At 38.1% G+C, this 18,815-nt stretch overlaps 1 protein-coding gene across 1 annotated transcript; it reads left to right on the top strand.

Moving 5' to 3' along the window:
* The first annotated feature begins 940 nt into the window (after positions 1-940).
* On the top strand, positions 941-18,686 carry LOC144664515 (gamma-tubulin complex component 3 homolog). The gene is made up of 21 exons (XM_078525682.1): positions 941-1,511; positions 1,614-1,668; positions 2,249-2,310; positions 3,425-3,492; positions 3,657-3,740; positions 4,492-4,903; positions 5,376-5,822; positions 6,735-6,829; positions 7,681-7,752; positions 8,218-8,328; positions 8,783-8,897; positions 9,995-10,131; positions 10,581-10,645; positions 10,747-10,882; positions 11,807-11,875; positions 13,151-13,286; positions 14,083-14,171; positions 15,167-15,298; positions 15,767-15,907; positions 16,731-16,850; positions 17,662-18,686. Exons 1-21 carry the CDS (start codon positions 1,418-1,420, stop codon positions 17,827-17,829), a joined length of 2,808 nt encoding a protein of 935 aa, XP_078381808.1. The 5' UTR covers positions 941-1,417; the 3' UTR covers positions 17,830-18,686.
* Positions 18,687-18,815: the final 129 nt, after the last annotated feature.

The following is an 18,815-nucleotide window of genomic DNA, read 5'->3' as shown; positions in this document are numbered from 1 at the left end:
CTATTGCTTTGGTATGATATGGTTGTTTTCATGCGTGGGTACTGGCCATACCGTGTAGTTTGGTAGTGTGTGCTTCTTGCTGACTTTGGAGTTATTTAAAGTCCACTTGCTTGTGTCACTCACTGATTTCAAACAATAATTGAAGAACCAATCAGATTCGCTGATTCGCAATAAAACTCGCTTACCTAGTAAAGTCTACAAACATTGGATTGTCCAGGGCCGTACCTAGGATTTTTTGTCTGCGAGGGGCAAGTTTTCCTGGCGGAGCAACTGTTTTTTTAGCTAAGTGTTTCTCTTTTTATTTAGTTTTCTTAGTTTTTTAGTTTTCCTGGCGGGGGCAATTGCCCCCCCCCCCGCTAGGTACGGCCCTGCTGATTTCCTTATTAAACTGCGAGCTCGCGAGTAACGTAACCGAAAAAAAATCTGTTCATCACTTGCCAAGATTCGTCCGAAGTCTTGCAAAGCGCTGCATAAGTTAACTACAGTAGCTGTTAACTATTTTTCGTTGACACTTTGTTGAATAATAAAACAGCTTTTGCTCCGCTTCCTAATTTGTTTTCTCTCTATACCTCAGAGCACACAGCGGTCAAGCGCAGCGCGCGTGCGCAGTTCATGTGTAATTGCCGCCAAAATTTTCCATACAAAGTCTTAAATTTTCCGTAAACTTTTGCTTTAAAGCCAAAAGTTAACGCCGTCCCTGGAAAGTTAAGGTTTATACGCCGCTTATGGATTGGAAATTTGATAATTCATCTCCACTGAGTGTCCCAGCTTGAACTGTTCTTTCACCGTACTATTTCTTTAACAATTTCTTGCAAAAGTTTGCCCACAAGTTCGTAGCCTGCGTGGCAGACGCACTCCCTCTCCGTTTTTCCCCTCTTTCTCTCCCTCTTCCCAACTCCCCCTCCCTCCCCTTTCGACGCCTGCTACGCAGGCTAACAAGTTCGAGTCAAAAGTTCGAGGCGGCAAAGACCGGATGTGACGTCAATTTTTGCGTTTGACCGCTGTGAAACTTCAGCGGGTCCTGTGCAAAAAAAATAAAGGCAAGATTTCTGCACAGCCCCATACATTTATTATGCATACAATTTTCTGACTGACTCGTTCTTTTCATGATTGCTGTTTGTGTAAAGTGTTAGTATGAAATGTTTGCATACATCATTAATGTATGGGGCTGTGCGGAAATCTTACCCACAGATGTGCTAAAATAAGAATGTTTGTGATTCTGTACAGTATATAATTCTATCGTTATTTTCTTTCCAGTCGTTTTGGTCCTGGGGGTCCTGGGGGGCTATAGGTTGGGTCTTTCAGCGGCAAATTTGTGCAAACTATGCGCCGCGCATTTTCATTTGGCGGGCAGTTTTCAAGATGGCGGACAACAAACCTCTGGAAAATATTTCTGAACATTTGACTGTGTTTTAAAATGGTAGAATCATCGATAGACAATCCTAATTCCCCGGCAGCACTTCTACACAAGCTCTGCTGTCGGCTTCTGGGTAAAGAAACTGATTCAAAAGGTATAATTCAGCGAATTAATAAGCCTACTTGTTCGTTCGAGAGCAATATTTACGCTATAAAGTTTTATAAGCTAATATATCTTGTTATTTTTCCTAATGCAGACAAATCACCAGAAATATCCCAGCACTTTCAGTACGCTCTCAGAGTAGTAGGAAGGTAGGTTATTTTTTTTATTTTAGCTTATTCTATCTACTTGAATTGAATCGAACTGCTCATCATCCATCAACAAAGTTTTCAATGTCTATTGGTATAGACGACCTCCACATAAAATTAGTATCGACGAATATTTGCCAAGGTAATGAAAATTATCGTTTGGATATTACAAAACTCGATGATATTTTTAGAGGGTACTTAGGAAACGTTTTCGCGTGGAGTTAAGTAACATGAAATGGAATTGAAATATGAAAATGTTTTGGTACGATTAAAAATTCCTTTGCAGAAAGTATTGCTAGCAATAAAAATATTCTAGTGTTTTTACGCCTGCAGAATGGCTGATCAAAAACTGCAAAAAAAATAAAGGCAAGATTTCTGCACAGCCCCATACATTTATTATGCATACAATTTTCTGACTGACTCGTTCTTTTCATGATTGCTGTTTATGTAAAGTGTTAGTATGAAATGTTTGCATACATAATTAATGTATGGGGCTGTGCGGAAATCTTACCCACAGATGTGCTAAAATAAGAATGTTTGTGATTCTGTACAGTATATAATTCTATCTTTCTTTTCTTTCCAGTCGTTTTGCACCAACTGTAGCCACAGACGAGTTCCGAGTGGTGGAAAGGATAAAAAGAAAATGTATGCTGTTGTGTTTACTTTGTTAAAAATAATTTACTTGTTTGTTTCTGCTAATTGATGCTAACATTATCTTCTGGAGTTGGACAGTCACAGTGGGAGAAAAGAAAATTGGAACAGGAGGAAGGGGGGTGGGGGGGGGGGGGAGGAGACACTCTTAAAAAAAACTTGAATAGCACTTCCCCATTGGACAAGCAGCTCTTATATTTTTCTCATCCAGGACAGTTGGGATTTATGATTTACAGTAGTCAGTGGGTGACTTGCCTGGGCCCTTTCCTACTGGACAAGTGAGAATGAAAAGTAAATTGCTCTTTGGGAATTTTTCTTGCATGGACGGGCAGATTGCACTGTTTTTATACAGGCTTAAAAAAAATTACCAGTACTGTTTAATAAACTTAACTGTTCTCCATATTAACCCTGTAATGCATCTCCCACTCACTTGTATACTTTTGATTGTCCTCTTCTTCCAAGCTGCAGATGCATAATGCAGCTGTTAAATTTTGGAGGTTACTCTTGCAGATGCATGCCTGGGATCAAGGAGATTTCCCATGGCTTTCAGTGAAATTTAAAATATACAGGTAGTGACTGCTCTTATGTGGCACCTGCCAGAGAGTAACATAGGATGTTGAAAAAACCCTGCCCCCTTTTTATAATGAGCTGCATAAATTTTTGCCAGTGTTTCACAACAGAATGCCCACTAGAAGTTTGGCAGGTGCCGGCTCTTATTGAAAGACCTGAGTTCCAATAACAAGTGAACTAACTCATCAGATTAGCATTTTTAAGCCAAAATCGTCCTTTCCTTCCCCTTTAGAATCCCAGAACTAAACCTCTCCCCATGCCTTCAGAAAATTAATAGTACAGTCCTAGACACCTTCCAGTGTCTTTGGAATTTCAGTCCATAGGACACCTCCCTACTCCTCCCCCCTCTTTTGTCCTCGAAATTCCAAGATGCTACTAGTGATGTAGGCGTTGATAATTAATTTCTGGAATCACCTAATGCTTTAACATGCCAACAAATAATTATTATTGATTGCATTAGTTACCATAAAAACATTCCCATAGTTTCATGTTACTTAGTAGTACACTGTGCATTCATACTTAATTTTCTTGACTGCAGTGCTCAAAGAGAAAAGAGAGGTTGATATTGCTGTTTTTTCAGAGTTGTACCGCAAACTTGCTTCTCAGGTAAGACTATTGCTACTACATGTCTTGTACATCTGTTTGACCCCTTGAAGGTGCAAGTGATATGTTTCTTGTAATCCCCACTGTTCATTTTGACTAAACTAGGTAAATGACCCAATTAATGGCCCTGAAATGTAATGTTCTAATGGTACCATTTGTTTTTCCAGCCTGTTCTTCAAAATAGATGGGCCATACTATACTTTTTGCTGAGCATTGGCGAAAGTTCTTCGACTGAACAATCACATGTCCAGGTATGAATAATTGTAAAGACATGGTTTTTCCATAATATTATATTCTTGTTATTTGAAGTCTGGCAGCAGCTACATTCCAGGTTTTGTTCATGTAATGATGTGAAAACTACAGATTAAATAAAAAAAGTTAATGGCTAAAAGATATTTTTAACAAGAGACCAAAATCACGGTGTCTTTCATGGTATGTTATTGCTGGCACTCTGGAAACTTGCCAGAAATTATCTTGTCTTTTGCGAGAGATGTTTCTTACAAAGTAAAATTCGGGCTCGTAGAAAAGTATGATACATGTACAATGAGGACATTTAGCTTAGTAGCCTCTGTAATGAAACATAAAAAGACCAAATTCAAGTTTAAACTTAAGAATCTTCTTTCAAATCACCAGATTCTACAACTTTTTAAGGACATTTTTGGGATAAAAACATAAAAGATCTGCTTGACTTTTATTATTCCCCAGAAAGCAATTAGTTGAACATAAGAATGTCTCATGCAGGGTCTCCTGAACCCATGTGCAGAAGTGTTTGTGGTTATAATTATCATCAATATGGTTGTACTGTTTTCCAGGGAAGCCTCGAGCCATGCGGCCAGAGTTTATCCCAGTTTCTATAGCTTTAAGCGGCTTGAATTAATATTTACCCCCACCCAGCATTATTTCGCCAGTACCCATTTACGGTATTTACCTGGGTGGAGAGAGGCACTATGAGAGTAAACTGTTTTCCAACCAGCTTGTAATTTTGCAGTGGTCCTTCTTTAGCCCACAGGAGCCCCTTCCTTCTTTGGTCATGGACTGCCAACCTACCTGACATCCACCCCTGCGGTGTCTGCACAACCTTCCCTTGCTACCTCTGGCCGCACTCCTGGTATCTTGTCCATGACCCATGCCTCTGAAAGCAGTAGTGGCATCAGCAGCATACCGTCAAGATCATCCGATCCTACTCCTACACCATCGTCATTTGCTCCAAATTATGGCCCCACACCTTCGGTGCATTTTGCCGATGAGGTGATGACACAGCAAACTAGTGACGGATCTCGTCTGGCAAGCCTCGTGGCGCAGTCGCTAAATGTGACTCAGAACAGGATGGCCATTGCTGGACAATCACAGGCTATAACTCCTAGAACTGGTGGTGTAGTGCGATTCATGAGCTATGGAAATGACACGCAAAATAGTAAGGCTATACATATATACTTTATTATTATTAGCATAACCTGGCAGAAATGTACGTGAATCTGGAGTGTAGGGTTAGCTTGAAATTCAAGTAATAAAATTATGTGTGGCTACATGTACATGTAAGTGCAATAGCTGCGCTTAATCACACTTAAATATTGTAATTTTATTACTTGACCTTCAAGCCAAGCATATCAATCATGTACATTGCTCATGTTAAGTAACATACAAATAAAGATGAACTAGTATCCCATCCAGGGGGGAAGTAAAAAACTCCTAGTGGCTTAATATCACGGAAATGCTCCAGCTCAAACACAGACTTTTATTTACATGTAAAAGTGTTTAAAGTTGCTAGATACATGTACTGTATATGTACAGTGTACATGTAGCTTTAACAATATAAATTGTTTTGTATATAGTTTAGGTACATGTCATAATATTTACCCTAAAAATTAATTGTTATTCATTTTCAGCATCATATGAAGTGTCAGAAGCTGCTCTTCTTCGTGAGATTATCTACATCTTCCAGGGAATTGAAGGAAAGGTGATCAAGCTTGACCAGTCCAATGATGCGTATCGCATTGATTCCAAACTTGGTGTACCAAGAGCTGTTCGGGATCTCGTGAACAAACTTGCTGAGCTAGGGTGGCTCTTCCGTAAGATACGCAAATATCTAGATGCACACGCAGGCGACAAGGCTATGGGACTGGTGGGCCAGAGTTTTTGTGCCGCACTCCAGCAGGAACTGACTGAATACTACAGACTGTTGGCTGTACTGGAGGGGCAGCATCAAGCTGGGGATGCAGGATTTGTAGGGGAAGGGGCTAGTGGAAGTTTGACCCTGCGAAGACTGATGGTGTGGACGTATGATCCACTGATGAGACTGAGGACCCTTGCTGCACTGGTTGATGCTTGTAAAGGTGAGATAGCATTCTCCTTATCAGGCAGTAACTGGCAAAATTAACTGCCTGTAGCAACCCTATTTATCACTTAGAATTCTTGGAAATTCAACAGGCAAATAAACAAACAAAAAAATTAATGAATGAAAGAATGAATAAGTGAATGCATTTGTTCCACCATCATCATGTAGTGTAATAAAAAAGTTAATATACCATGCAGCTTTAATTATACTCTGGGTGGTTGGGGGAGAGTGAAAAATGAGGGGGTACTCACCTTAGTCCCCTCATTTTTTCCTCCATCACCTACATTTTCACTCTTTCCCAACTACAGAGAGCCTGAAACAGGCTACTTTTGAAAGGCCTTTTGCTGTAATTACATCATGGCATAAGTATGCCTTTTCTTTTTCTTTACACAGTTCCTCAGTTTTATGATGAAGGAGCACCTGCTGGTGCTGTCCTTTCCATCTGTTGACAAGACCAAAACAAAGGCTAACAATAATTTTAGTTTTTGAAAGAGAGGAAAATAAGTTGATATTTACCTGAAAGGTTCCACTTGAGATAACAGCCCTCTAAGAGGTCATGTGGTTACCAATATTTTAACAGACTTGTGTTTACAGTCAAACTGAGGAATAGTGAATGGCTAAGGGTCTGGAATGTTCATCGTGTAGTAATGATGAAAGTAGTCTAAACAATAGTATTGTTATCGTAAAAAGCTACCTGGAGAACTTGACAAACCCTCGTGCCGTCTCGGTACGCTCTCGTTCTTACTTCGTGCTTCGGAAAGTCTTACTTACATTACTTACACAGATAGTAGCATTATGTGGTTACCTTGGTAACCACTAAAAACTCATGACCAGGACATGTTAGTAAAAAAAATTAAATTCAAGATTTTGGATTTTGTTCTCACAAACAAAAATAATACTGTTTTTATAGGAAAGAAAGGTGGGGCTCTGTTGTCAGCCCTTCATTCCAACATGCAGCATGGTGATCCATTTGTCAAGTCACTTGTCAGGCATACTCTAAATTTGGTAAGTGCTGTTGGTTAGGATCAAAGTCTGTTGCAATCTAAATGGGTTGGGACCAAGTGGCTCAAACAATGCAATAATTCCTTAAGGATTTCTCTACTTTGTATGATTTAGGAGTACATGTATCGTTTTCCCCTAAGTAGGATTCGTACGCATCCTGAAAACCCTTGAATTTCAGGAGTTTGATTTCAAGGCCTTGAAAGTACTTGAAACTGGTTTTTGGTCCTTGAAAAGTCCTTGATTTTTTCATTGAACGAGATTAAAAAAATCAAAATGCTTTTAAGGCTTTGAAGTTTACCGAAAAGGCAGGTTTCAACACAAACATTTTGCTTGGTTTGAGGTAAATTTCATAAAAAAGGTCCTTGAAATTTCCAAGAAGGGTCCTGGAAAGTCCTTGAAAAGTCCTTGAATTTTTGGCCTGGAAAAATGTAGGAACCCTGCCTAAGTGGCAATTGTAGACCATGCCACTGCTTAACTGTGATTTCTCTAGTATAAAGTGATTTAGGAGTACAATGTACATGTATTGCTATTCTCCCTAGATTGGAATCCATTTATACACCTAAGTGGAGAGGGGCAATGCAAGGGTACACTGTAAGGTCTTTTATCCAGGAACTCAACATAATGACCCCAGCCAAAACACAAACCCAGACCACTTACATGTAATGTGAAATTAAGTGCACTATCTGTTAGACCACAGCACATCTCAGTACATGTAATTTCTGTATTATGACTGATTGACTACAAAGAGGCTCATATCTGAGATCCAACACTTACATGTATTGTTCATGTGCAAAATTTTGTCAACTCTCACACCAGTTCAGTTATAAACTAAGACTCATGTTTTCTTTTTGCAGGTTGCTCGTCCGATCCGTGTTATTCTTGATAGATGGATTTATGAGGGTGAACTGGATGATTTGTATAATGAGGTAAAGCGGTCATGAAAATATTTATTAATGTGCTATAATTGCAGCAAAATAATAACTGTACGGTAGTTATATTTTTTATTATTGTCAATATAGTCCTTCATCTAAATAAAATTAAAAAAAAATTAAATATATATATAGGAATTTACAGTGGCACATCCACTGTGTGGGTTTTTTCTGCTGCTTCTGGTCCAATTGGAATTTTAAAGTGTTGGTTTTTGTGGAGGGATGAAAACGGGAGAACCTGGAGAAAAACCCTCGGAGCAAGGACGAGAACCAACAACAAACTCAGTCCATAAGTGACACTGGGTCCAGGAATCAAACCCAGGCCACATTGAGTGGAAGGTTCAAACTCCCTCACCACTGCACCATCCCTCTAAACTATGTGACAGCTATTGCAAGTATTTTCTGCACGTGTTAGTGATTACAATCTTCCTAATAAGCTCACTTCCTGTCTAAATCTTTTAGTTTTTTGTTGCTGTTGACTATGATACTAAAGACGATCGCTTGTGGTATGAAAAATACAGTATAAGAAAACCAATGTTGCCTTCATTCATCTCTATGGAACTTGGGACGAAGGTATGTGGGGTACACTGTACAAAGAAAAAAAATAACAAGTCATAGTTTTAAAACTTTTGAAACCACTCCAACATACAGTGCCAATTAGTTACTATTATTAGTTTAAAGCATCTTGTTGTTGATCGAAGATTCATGCTGGCCATTTGGTTTTGATTTACCCAAGATTTGATTGACATTTAATGTTTAATCAGTCAGGTTTGAAACATTTACAGACTCTGTACAAAAAACTAATGGGTTAAATAATTATGAAATTACAATGTGAAAAATATAAAATGAAAACATGCTCACCAAGCAAAACACAAGCACATGTATGGGCAGACGCATGATACATCTATTAGACATGTGTTATAAAAATGTGGCAAATGTTTGGTAAATGATTGGCGTTTTGTGCCTGTGTACTTGTTGGCAACCAATTCGATGAAAGAAATTAATATGTTGTTTTACTTTTCTAAAGATTTTAAACATTGGAAAGTCCATCAACTTTATCCGCCGTGTTTGTCATGATCGTAGCCCAATTAGAGGGGGAGATGAGAAGGCGCTGGAGTACAGTAGATCACAAGAAGCATCAGGTACATGTACTGTCTACCCTAAGAGTGATCAAGATCTAATTTCTCCTTACAGTATTTATACATTCCCAAGCAAACAGGTAACGAGAATAAAGGAAATTACCAACTATGTGATATTATTTTGATGTACCAGTACATTGTACCTGTTACGACAATGGAACAGAACTTCGATAACTCCAGTAAACTCAACTTTTTTTGTTTAAAAATGTGTACATTCACAGCACTGGCGGAGACAAACAACTACAACTGATAAAACTGTGTGAACCTTGTGCTTTTGACACATGTCACTCATTTTTGGGGGAAAATGCAATGTCACGAACAAAACAAAAAGTCACGCACTCCTGAACAAATATACCAGAAAATTCTCAGAACCAACAGTGAAACAAAATTAATGTGTGGTGCTGGGTAGGAAGAATTGAAATTTGGATCTGAATGAAAGATTTTTTTTGTAGATAGCCAATCCTCAGGCTAGGTAAATAAATACACACTGTAGAAGATAACAACTATTATTGTATGTCCTAGACAGTAGAGAGGGTCAATAATCAGATTTAGCCAAGCAAACTGCTTTATTGCTTGGTCTGTCAATATTTTCCGTACATATGAAACCATTGTAAGGTTTCTACAGCTCTTACTCGGTTGTAAATTCATGCAACAAATCTCTTATCAAACCAGCTTGCTTGGAACCAAACATTTTATTTACTTAAAGATTATTGGTCCTTGGTCTTTTCTGTAATGTGAACTGTTTTGCACTTGATCACTACTGTAAGACCCAGGGTTCTCTCTTTGGTGAATAATAATTATAATAACACATGGTCTTTTCCCTTCCTATGGTTTTGGACATTTGCAGTTCTCAATAAAAAAGGCATGTTAATTTTGTTCATTGTAACTGTTCGTGTCACCAAGGTAAGGTATGGCAATTAAGAGTTCAATGGTAGGAACAGCTACCAAAGGCAATATCCTTGGGTCAGTAATCTGCACCAAAATTACCATAAAATAGCATTCAACCAAACTGAACAGGCAGTTTTCTCTAACTCCTTACAATACTTATATTGCTTCACATGGGTCTAATTTATTAAAAAAATGATTTGTTTTTCATGTAGCGGCAGCCCAGTTGACAGCTGATGAAGAGTTTGCAGGTACAGCACTTCAGGAAACAGTAGACACTGCCTACAGGCTAACAAGCAAGCGATTGTTAGAGATCTTCTTCTCTAAGTACAAGTTCCTTGATCATTTGAGGGTAAGATAAACATTAACTTCACTGAAAGATGGTTAGGCACAACAGTATATTTTGCACAAAAGACATAATTATTTTAAACTTTGTGCTACCAGGGAGCCGTGAAACGTCATCAGTCCCACAATTCATTGAATAGTTCAAAGGTGGCGGTGACCTGCAATTATTATATAATTTCTAAAAATAAATTGATAAAAATTAATTACCTTTCTCTTACAAACTTGGATTAATAAAGGGCTTGGTGGAACTTAAGTAGGGCTTAATAAAAAGGAGTGCTTAATAAAAAAGTTGAAGTTCTCATTGGAGAGCTTCATTCATGTACATACATGTATTAAATTATATAATTATATTATTGTATATTTATTTTTGATAGAGAGCCAGTTTGTACTGTCATGTTTTACCCTCCGTAAATAAAGCTGTTCATTGAGTGTTCATGGCACATCAATTTTTCTTAGGCACTGCGACTCTATCTTCTTCTTGGACAAGGAGATTTTATCAGGCATCTTATGGACCTTCTTGAGTAAGTTGGCTATAAACTAGTTTAAAGTGAAGATTCCAGTTAGTGTTTGTTATTCTTTTTGTTACTGAATGTTATGATTGATCCTTCTTGATGTTTTGTAGAGCTGATTTAGCCAAGCCAGCTAGTACACTCTACATGCACAACTTGACTGGTGTGTTAGAGACAGCCATAAGGGCTACCAATGCACAGTATGCAGACCCTGAGATCATTGAACGATTGGACTGTCGTTTACTTGAGGTATGTCGAGTAGTATGAGAAGTAAAACACCTATCTTGCTGGAGCTTATCCCAGTTTCTTTCGCATGAAGCATCTAAGTATTTCTACTCGCCCCTGGATGGGATGCTAGTCCATTGCAGGGTTACCCCCAGCATTAGTTTGCCAGTAATCAATTAATGCACCTGGGTGGAAAGTAGTACTGTGAGATCAAGTGCCTTGCCCAAGAACACAACACATTTACCCCAGCCAGGGCTTGAACCCACACCACTCAATCTGAAGTCCAGTGCACCAACCATTGGTCACTGTGCCGCCCATAGTAAGTAAGTAAGTAAGTAACGTCTTTATTTATAGAGGGTTGCACTTAATAGCTATAAAGCTAACAAACTCGTGGCCCTCCTATTTACAAGTATTAAAAAATCTAGAACAAATAAAAACCTACGAAACAATAAAAAACCACGAAACAATAATATAAAAAACGAATATAATTAAAAACTAATTAAAAAAAAATCTGTATTTGGAATAAGATCTTAAATAAAAAATGGTCAATAAAATGTTGTTTTCTTAAAATTGAATAAAAAACTATTTCGAAAATTATAAAAGGTTTTTTCTTAGTTCAGTGGCAGGCTGTTCCATGCTTGGCATGTTTGAATGCAAAAGTTCTTCCACCTTCAGTTTGTCTCTTAAAAGAAGGGCAAAGTAAGTTGAAGTTCGAATATCTCGTGTGTCTACCATGCAACAGGTAGTACGCTGTATCAAGTAGTATGCTATACACATGTAAAATCAAATAGGATTCACTTGTGCAGTGTTCCCATCATGGCTCTGTACAGTACATGTAGCTCAGATGGTAGAACAGTGGACGAGGTTCTTATCCTACCTAAGCATTAATTTTTTCAGTTGTTTGAAGTTCGTTATTTAAAAGTGTAATTTTGTGTTTGTTTTGTGTAGGTTTCTCCTGGAGATACTGGTTGGGATGTGTTTAGCTTGGATTATCATGTTGATGGACCAATTAGTACTGTAAGTACTGTTAGAATCCATTAGTGTTGATATATAACTGGGGACAGAAAGGTTTGATTACACTACTCAAGCCAATTAATTCAGATTTTCGTTATTTTAGCTAGGAGTTTTATTAATTGCATTAGAATGGAATGAACCCTGCAAATTGGGTATAAAATTATAAGGTAACCATTGATGAAGTTAGTCTATAAACTACAGTGTGTAATGTTGGGATGAATAAAAATTAATACTGGGATCGGTTTGGATTAAGGATTTAAGTGTCCATTCTTGTAAACAAGGTATAAATTCCAATTTGACCTGGATAGAGGACCCGCATGCATGAAAGGCAGCTATAGCTGATGAGCCTTTCTCTCTAAATATAGTAATTTCTTTATTTAAAATTACATACATGTACCAGTCATACCCTCTGTATGCATTGAAGGCATAATAAGCCATTTCCAAGTTACCTTTTGCCTCTGTTTCAAATTGAGTCTATGTGTGAAACCATTCAAATAAAAATGAGCTTGATTTGCATGAAAATAGACCTGTAGGTAAAACTCATTTTCACATGAATGGTTTCGCACATAGATTTGTTTTGAAACAGAGGCAAAGGGTAACTCAGAAATGGCCTATTGTAATTTTAATCAAGATTGACTAGCAGTTTTTTTTTTTTTTTTTTCTTTTTTTTTTTTTTTTTTTTTTTTTTTTTTTTTTTTTTTTTGATTTTTTTTCCTTTTTACAACATTGGAAAAAAAAAAAAACAAAAAAAAAAAAAAAAAAAAAACTTTCAGTACATTGTAGTTCTGTGATTTCTGCAAGGGGCTTCAATTACTTAGTGCTCTACCTCCTCAAAAAAAGTGTTGCAGTCTTAAAGAGAGCTTTTAAATATTTTAAGATTGACAGTGAAAAAATTCTAACAGGGTCTGGAAGGGGTGGTGCCTGATCCATGAATTGGCCAAAACTGAGCATGTGATTCAGTAAAATAGATGAATTCAGCTAAGATTTGTGAATTGTTTATCGGCTGTGATGAGTGATCTGCTTAATCCATGGGCCATGTTTCAAGATTTCAACAGATAATTTTTTGCAATAATCCAATTATGTGTACTTTGGGTGCAAGAGGCTTTTTTGGCGTGGCCAGTTCAGTCTCCGCAAAGTCTCTTTTTGAGACCTGAAAGGAAAAAAGTAAAAAAAAAGTTGTGATGAATTTTTAGTTTTTTTTGGGGAAAAATTGTCACATGATTCTAGATCCAGACCGCCCTTTTCAGGCTTTGTTCTAAAGATCGAAATTCATTGCAGGTTTTTACACCAGAATGTATGATCCACTACCTGAGAATTTTCAATTTCCTGTGGAGGGCAAAGAGAATGGAATACTGCTTGACTGAAATGTGGAAACAGCAAATGACCAATCGCAGAATGTTAAAATCATTACCAGGTCAGATATAATTAATTACTAATTACTGGAAATAATTTTGATGTGCCAGGTCCCAATTCTTTGAAGTAACAACTTGTATTAGTTATTGGATGGGCTGAGTTAAGGATTAATAATTATCACTTGAATTTAAAATAATTATTTAACATGAAGTGGAGGAAAAGTTAAAATACAAAATAATACAATTCAAATACAAATTAATGTGATGAGGAAATTGCGTCTTTTTTTGGAGCCTTCGCAAAACAATGAGAACTATTATTGTGCTGACCCTCTAATATTGTTTGAAAATCTTTTTAAATCCATGGGAGACCTTGTAAAGTCTCTTGTCATTTTTGGCAATCTTCGTCTAGGACTTTCAGGGATGTCCAGAAATACTATTGTTCGAAATCTTCAGGATAACTTTGGAATACAGTAGAACCCCGATAACTCGAACTCGGATAACTCAAACAACCCCGCTAACTCAAACTACTGGTAACTTCCATTTCCCTTGGACCCACTTTCAGTCATTTTTACTCGGCTAACTCGAAAACCCCGCTAACTCGAACTGTTTTTCGTTTCCCTTCAGAGTTCGAGTTACCGGGGTTCAACTGTATATATATATATATGTAATAAATAAAAATTTTGAAAGGCTTGTCAGATTTTAGTATTGTGTAAATTCTATACATCCATCTAAATTTTCCCAAATCTAAGCTGTCCATATTCCTTAGTGGCTTCTTAGCTTCTATTATGATTCTGTACTCAATAAGGGACTTATGGTATTTTTTCAATATTGTTTCAACCTTGCATTTATGACCAACAGAGGTGTCCCCCATACTTCATATGTGCCACATGCTGGGAACAGAGATGATACATTTTATTCATCAGATGCAGTACTACATCACATTTGAGGTAAGAAAGGCAGAACACAATGGAAGCTGCTTATGGCTATGGCTGGATTATTTGGGTGGGAATAGTATTCAACCCTCCAAGTTAAGACCATTTTAGTCGTCATGGCGACTAAAATTTTGGAGCTGGCGACTGAACTGGAACCAAAGTCGCCAGGCTGGCGACTAAAAATAATTGAGAAGAAGGATTGAAAGCGTGAGCTTAATTTAGCAACTAAAATTTTTCACTGGCGACCAAACTTGAGCAGTCAGTGGCCAAATGGCCACTAGGGAAAAAAATAAACTTGGAGGGTTGGTAGGGAGCATGGGGAAGCAGGGATGGTGCAGTGGTGAGGGTGCTAGTCTCTCACCAATATGACCAGGTTTGATTCCAGCCAGGCACCATATGTGTGTTGATTTTGTTGTTGGTTCTCATCCTTGCTCCGAGGGTTTTTCTCTGGCTCTCCGGTTTTTCTCCATCCTGAAAAAACTAACATTCCAAATTCCAATTTGATCTGGATAGACCTGCAACAGTGAAAACCAGCTAGAGCTGACAGGGCTTCCTCTCGAATAAAGTAATTTAATTTATTTTTAATTTATACCAAACCATTTATGCCAAACTTTCTGGCATTACTAAATGCGCAGACAGGCTGGGCCAGTGTGTATATGCTAGGATCATAGCTGTTACATTTTAGAGTGTTGTTGAACAGTCCTGAAGAAACAAGTGTACTACCCCCTCCCCTCCCCTATCCTCCTCCCCCCTCCCCTATCTCACTGAGAATATGACACGTTACTCAATGTGACTCATTGCACTACCATGTTAAATTTAATGCCATCTCTTCTCATTGATATCAGGATTTAGAATGTTAGACAGATCTGAAGAAACAAGTGTACTACCCCCTCCCCTTCCCTCTCTTCCTCCCCCTTCCCCCATCTCACTAAGGGACATGCCATCTTCCTCAAGACAACTCATTAGACTACCCTGTTGGAATTGATCCTTTGACTTCTCATTGATGTTAGGTTTTAGAGTGTTGTTGGGCAGAACTCAAGAAACAGGTTGCAGAAGCCAGCGACTTGGATCACATTATCGCAGCACATGAAACATTCCTGGACCAAGTGCTTAACCACTGCCTGTTGGATGCTGAGTCAAGAGTAAGTCTCTTTCTACTTAGACTGTGCAACCCTCGTGTAATAAAACTTGGATAAATTAAGAAAAGAACTATCTTGTTATAACCAGACGAACCTTGTAAAGCTGTCCAGTTCTTAAAATGTTAACTGGGCATTTTCTAGCCTGTTCCAGGTGTTCGGTTAGTTGAGAAGCGTCACTCAAAACGGCAAGCGAAAAAAAAAAATGTTCTGTGTGCCGCTTCCCAACTAACCAAATACCTGGAACAGGCTAGGCATTTTCCCGTAATGAGTGTTTGTACTGACTTACTTGAGTAGAGCCTTTTGCTGGCTTTGTGTATCTTGCCTTAAGGTTTGGGTCATGTGGTTAGCCATTTTACTCCTAAACATTCATTCTGGACGTTAAGTTGAAAACCATTAAAAAAAGTTTGAAGGGAATTTTTTATACAGACTGACCAATCAAAACATGTTATTACTTTTTTATTTATTTCACAGCAAATGCTGACCCAGTTGCGGACCATTTTTGATCTGATCATCCAGTTCCAGAATGCACAAGAGTCATTCTTTTCTGCGGCAACCACTGAGCTTGAGTCAAGGCAGAGATTAGAAAAAGCCGTTGAACAACGGACAGATGAGGTCAGTATGTATTCAGCTGTTTTGTAATTGATTTTATTGGTGGATTCTGACTTTAAAACTTTTTGGGTCTGATGCATCAGATTTCTCAATACTGCTCTTCATGCATTTTCTATAATTGGACTTTTGCTTAAACCTGTTATATGATTGCTCATGTGAAGGGACTACCTTATTCTTACTTATTTTCGCGCGTACTTAATTTTGCAAAAACTCGGGAGCCGAATTTCGCGAGTATTAATTTTCGCGATTGCAAGAGAACTTAGAGCAAAAGTGTATTAAATTTCGCGATTTTGTCAGTGTTTTCTGGATCAGTCGACAATGACTAAGAAACAACTGGAAATATACAGAGGTCTGGTTCAATGTAACTACAAGGAGCCTGCAAACGGAAACTTTGGTGACTGTACTAAAGACGTTTTGACCGATTTACAAGCTAAAGAAAACAGTAATGAGAGGAAGGGTGCTAGTCGAAAACAAGATGGAAAGATATTTTCATGGAAGGATAGTTGCAGTTCCAAACATTTAAAATTTTGATTGTTTTGATACAAAATATGGTACTAATTTTCGCGCGTTTAAATTTCGCTCAATGTTTTTTTGTGCATATTTAATTTCGGGATTATTTTGAAATGGCGAAAATTAGTAAGAATAAGGTAATACACAAATTTCGTTATTTCTTCATGTTTTAGCTAAACAGATCAGAAAAGTGCTTGTTTATTTTTGCAATCAGACAATAATCTTTTGGGTTTTACAGAGCCTGCCCGAATTGTTGTAACCCGCTAACAAGAACACTTTATTAGTAATTTTTGCTGAATGTTTTTTATTTTGACAGGGTGAGTGGGGCATGACTGAGTGGGATGAGGAGGAAGAGAGAAGGCGATCAGTGAAGTTTGTGGATGATGTTATTCCAGATACCCGTGCTCAGTTGAAAGTGCTGTCAAAGTCGTACCAGGTAAAGCCATGAGCCTGTATCAAACTGAAAACATGAGGGTAAAAGGGTAAAACGATCACAAAGAATGGTGTAAACAGGTTGTGTGGCATGGAAAGTTTAACTGGTACACGTAGATACGTTTTAATAGACCATATCTTTTTGTTCAGTTGGAAGTTTATGTACTGTAATTTTAGCTATACAAGTGTAATATGGACCCCTTTCTAAAGATCACAGTGGGATCACAATGCCAAAAGAGGAAAAAAGGATTTTCCTTTTAAGGATTGTTTGAGAATGTCAAAACCTCACCATACCTTGAGCATGTACCTATGTAACTGATATACATGTATGCCATGGGGGTCCCCCCCCAGCTCCCCACCCTGGCATGTAAATTACTGCAGCAAAACTGTTGGAGCAAGCCGACAAAATAAACTGGAAAGTAACTTTTGATTAACTAGCATCCCGTTCAGGGGGGGGGGATTGTTATTGGCAAATTGTTGAGGAAACCTGACAAAAATCATGATTGGTGTGGGGTGAGAGGAAGGGGGTGGGTAACCTGCAATTGGCTTGCATCACACCTAGTAGCAACTCCTAGTCTATTCATGCTGCAGATTCTGGGGTGAAAAAAAAAAACAGTTGTAGAGATGGTTCCTGATCCTTGTCTATCTTGGTTTATGAACGCGAGCGACAACAGTAGCCCATCAAGCACAATGATTGATTTCTAAAAAAAGGGGACTGTGAACAGTCTATAAGAGCTCTTAAGTCTGTAAACAGACTCAGTTTTCATGCATCTTTAGCTCTTGTCCCTGATTTTGTTCTTTGCTTTTCCTCACAGGACATGGTTCAACAGTTTCTCATGATGCTCACTAGTCACCAGGATGTCAGCTTGAGATTCCTCAGTTTTAGACTGGATTTCAATGAACATTACAAGAAACGAGAACCTAAGCTACGAAGTCCCCTCACGCACAGATTCAGTAAACGTGTCAAGACCCCAGTCCCATAGAACTATCTTCTTTGTCAGGTTTTGTTAAACAGCACATTGCAAGAATGACTTAATCCCGCAAAGATACATGATGGACATGTATATGGTGATGAGTTGATGTGTCAGCCTTCAGAGTACTCATGTCATTCCTGATTAGCCATTAAGAATAGAGACTTGTGGTCCTGTTAGGAATTAATTTGTCAAAAATGTCTCTTCAGTTGTTCCCCTGACCAAAAGTCACTTGAAAAAATTGGAAATTTGAAGTGTTTTAGCTCAAACTCGACAGATAAGGCCAAGCTTTAAATTCAAATTCTGGGCCAGATCCCAGTAACCTCCCATAAAAGTGAACAAAAGAAGTTTAAGAGAGGCCCTGCCAGGGGGGTTCCCATGTCGCTTGTCTAAATTTAAAAATGCACTGTGTGGCTGTTTTATCAAACTTTGCGTCGCTGTCGGTAGTAACATTGAAGGAAAATTGCTTGTCTTTGTCGGAATTTAAGTTTTTCCAAAAAGGTTGTCGTTGTGATTTTATGTTATGTGCTTTCGCTGCTTTCTGGGCCGTGTCGCTTGTCGGAATTTCCCCTGGCAGGGCCTCTTAAGAACTTGGACAAGTGTGTCAGTCAGTAAGAGGAATAACACTTCGAATATGTAAATAGTTTAAGCAAGGCTTTGTTTAGGCAATGTACAAAAAGGGTAATGGTGTTTACTAGGTTCATATCACTAGACTGGATCATTTTGTAGTCACTGAAATGTATACATTAAATAAAAAAAGTAAACTTTAAAACCAGTAAAACTAAACAAGTGAAAATGTCACTGATGTAACATAGGCTTTATAGAAGCCTAAATTTAAACAGGGTTAATTGAATTATTTGTGTTTTCAACATGGAATTTTTGGTCTTGGTTTACAGTCAACTCTCTCTCTTAACAGACACCTCTATAAGACAGACACCTCTTTAAGACAGACGCCGTCCCATCTCTGCCATTTTTTAGTCATTTTACTGTAACTTAAC

This window comes from Oculina patagonica, chromosome 8 (assembly GCF_052425735.1).
Source record: "Oculina patagonica isolate OP01 chromosome 8, crgOcupat, whole genome shotgun sequence".
Lineage (NCBI taxonomy): Eukaryota > Metazoa > Cnidaria > Anthozoa > Scleractinia > Oculinidae > Oculina > Oculina patagonica.
Note: the sequence above shows the minus strand (reverse complement) of the source record. Positions and strands in the feature narration are given on the sequence as shown.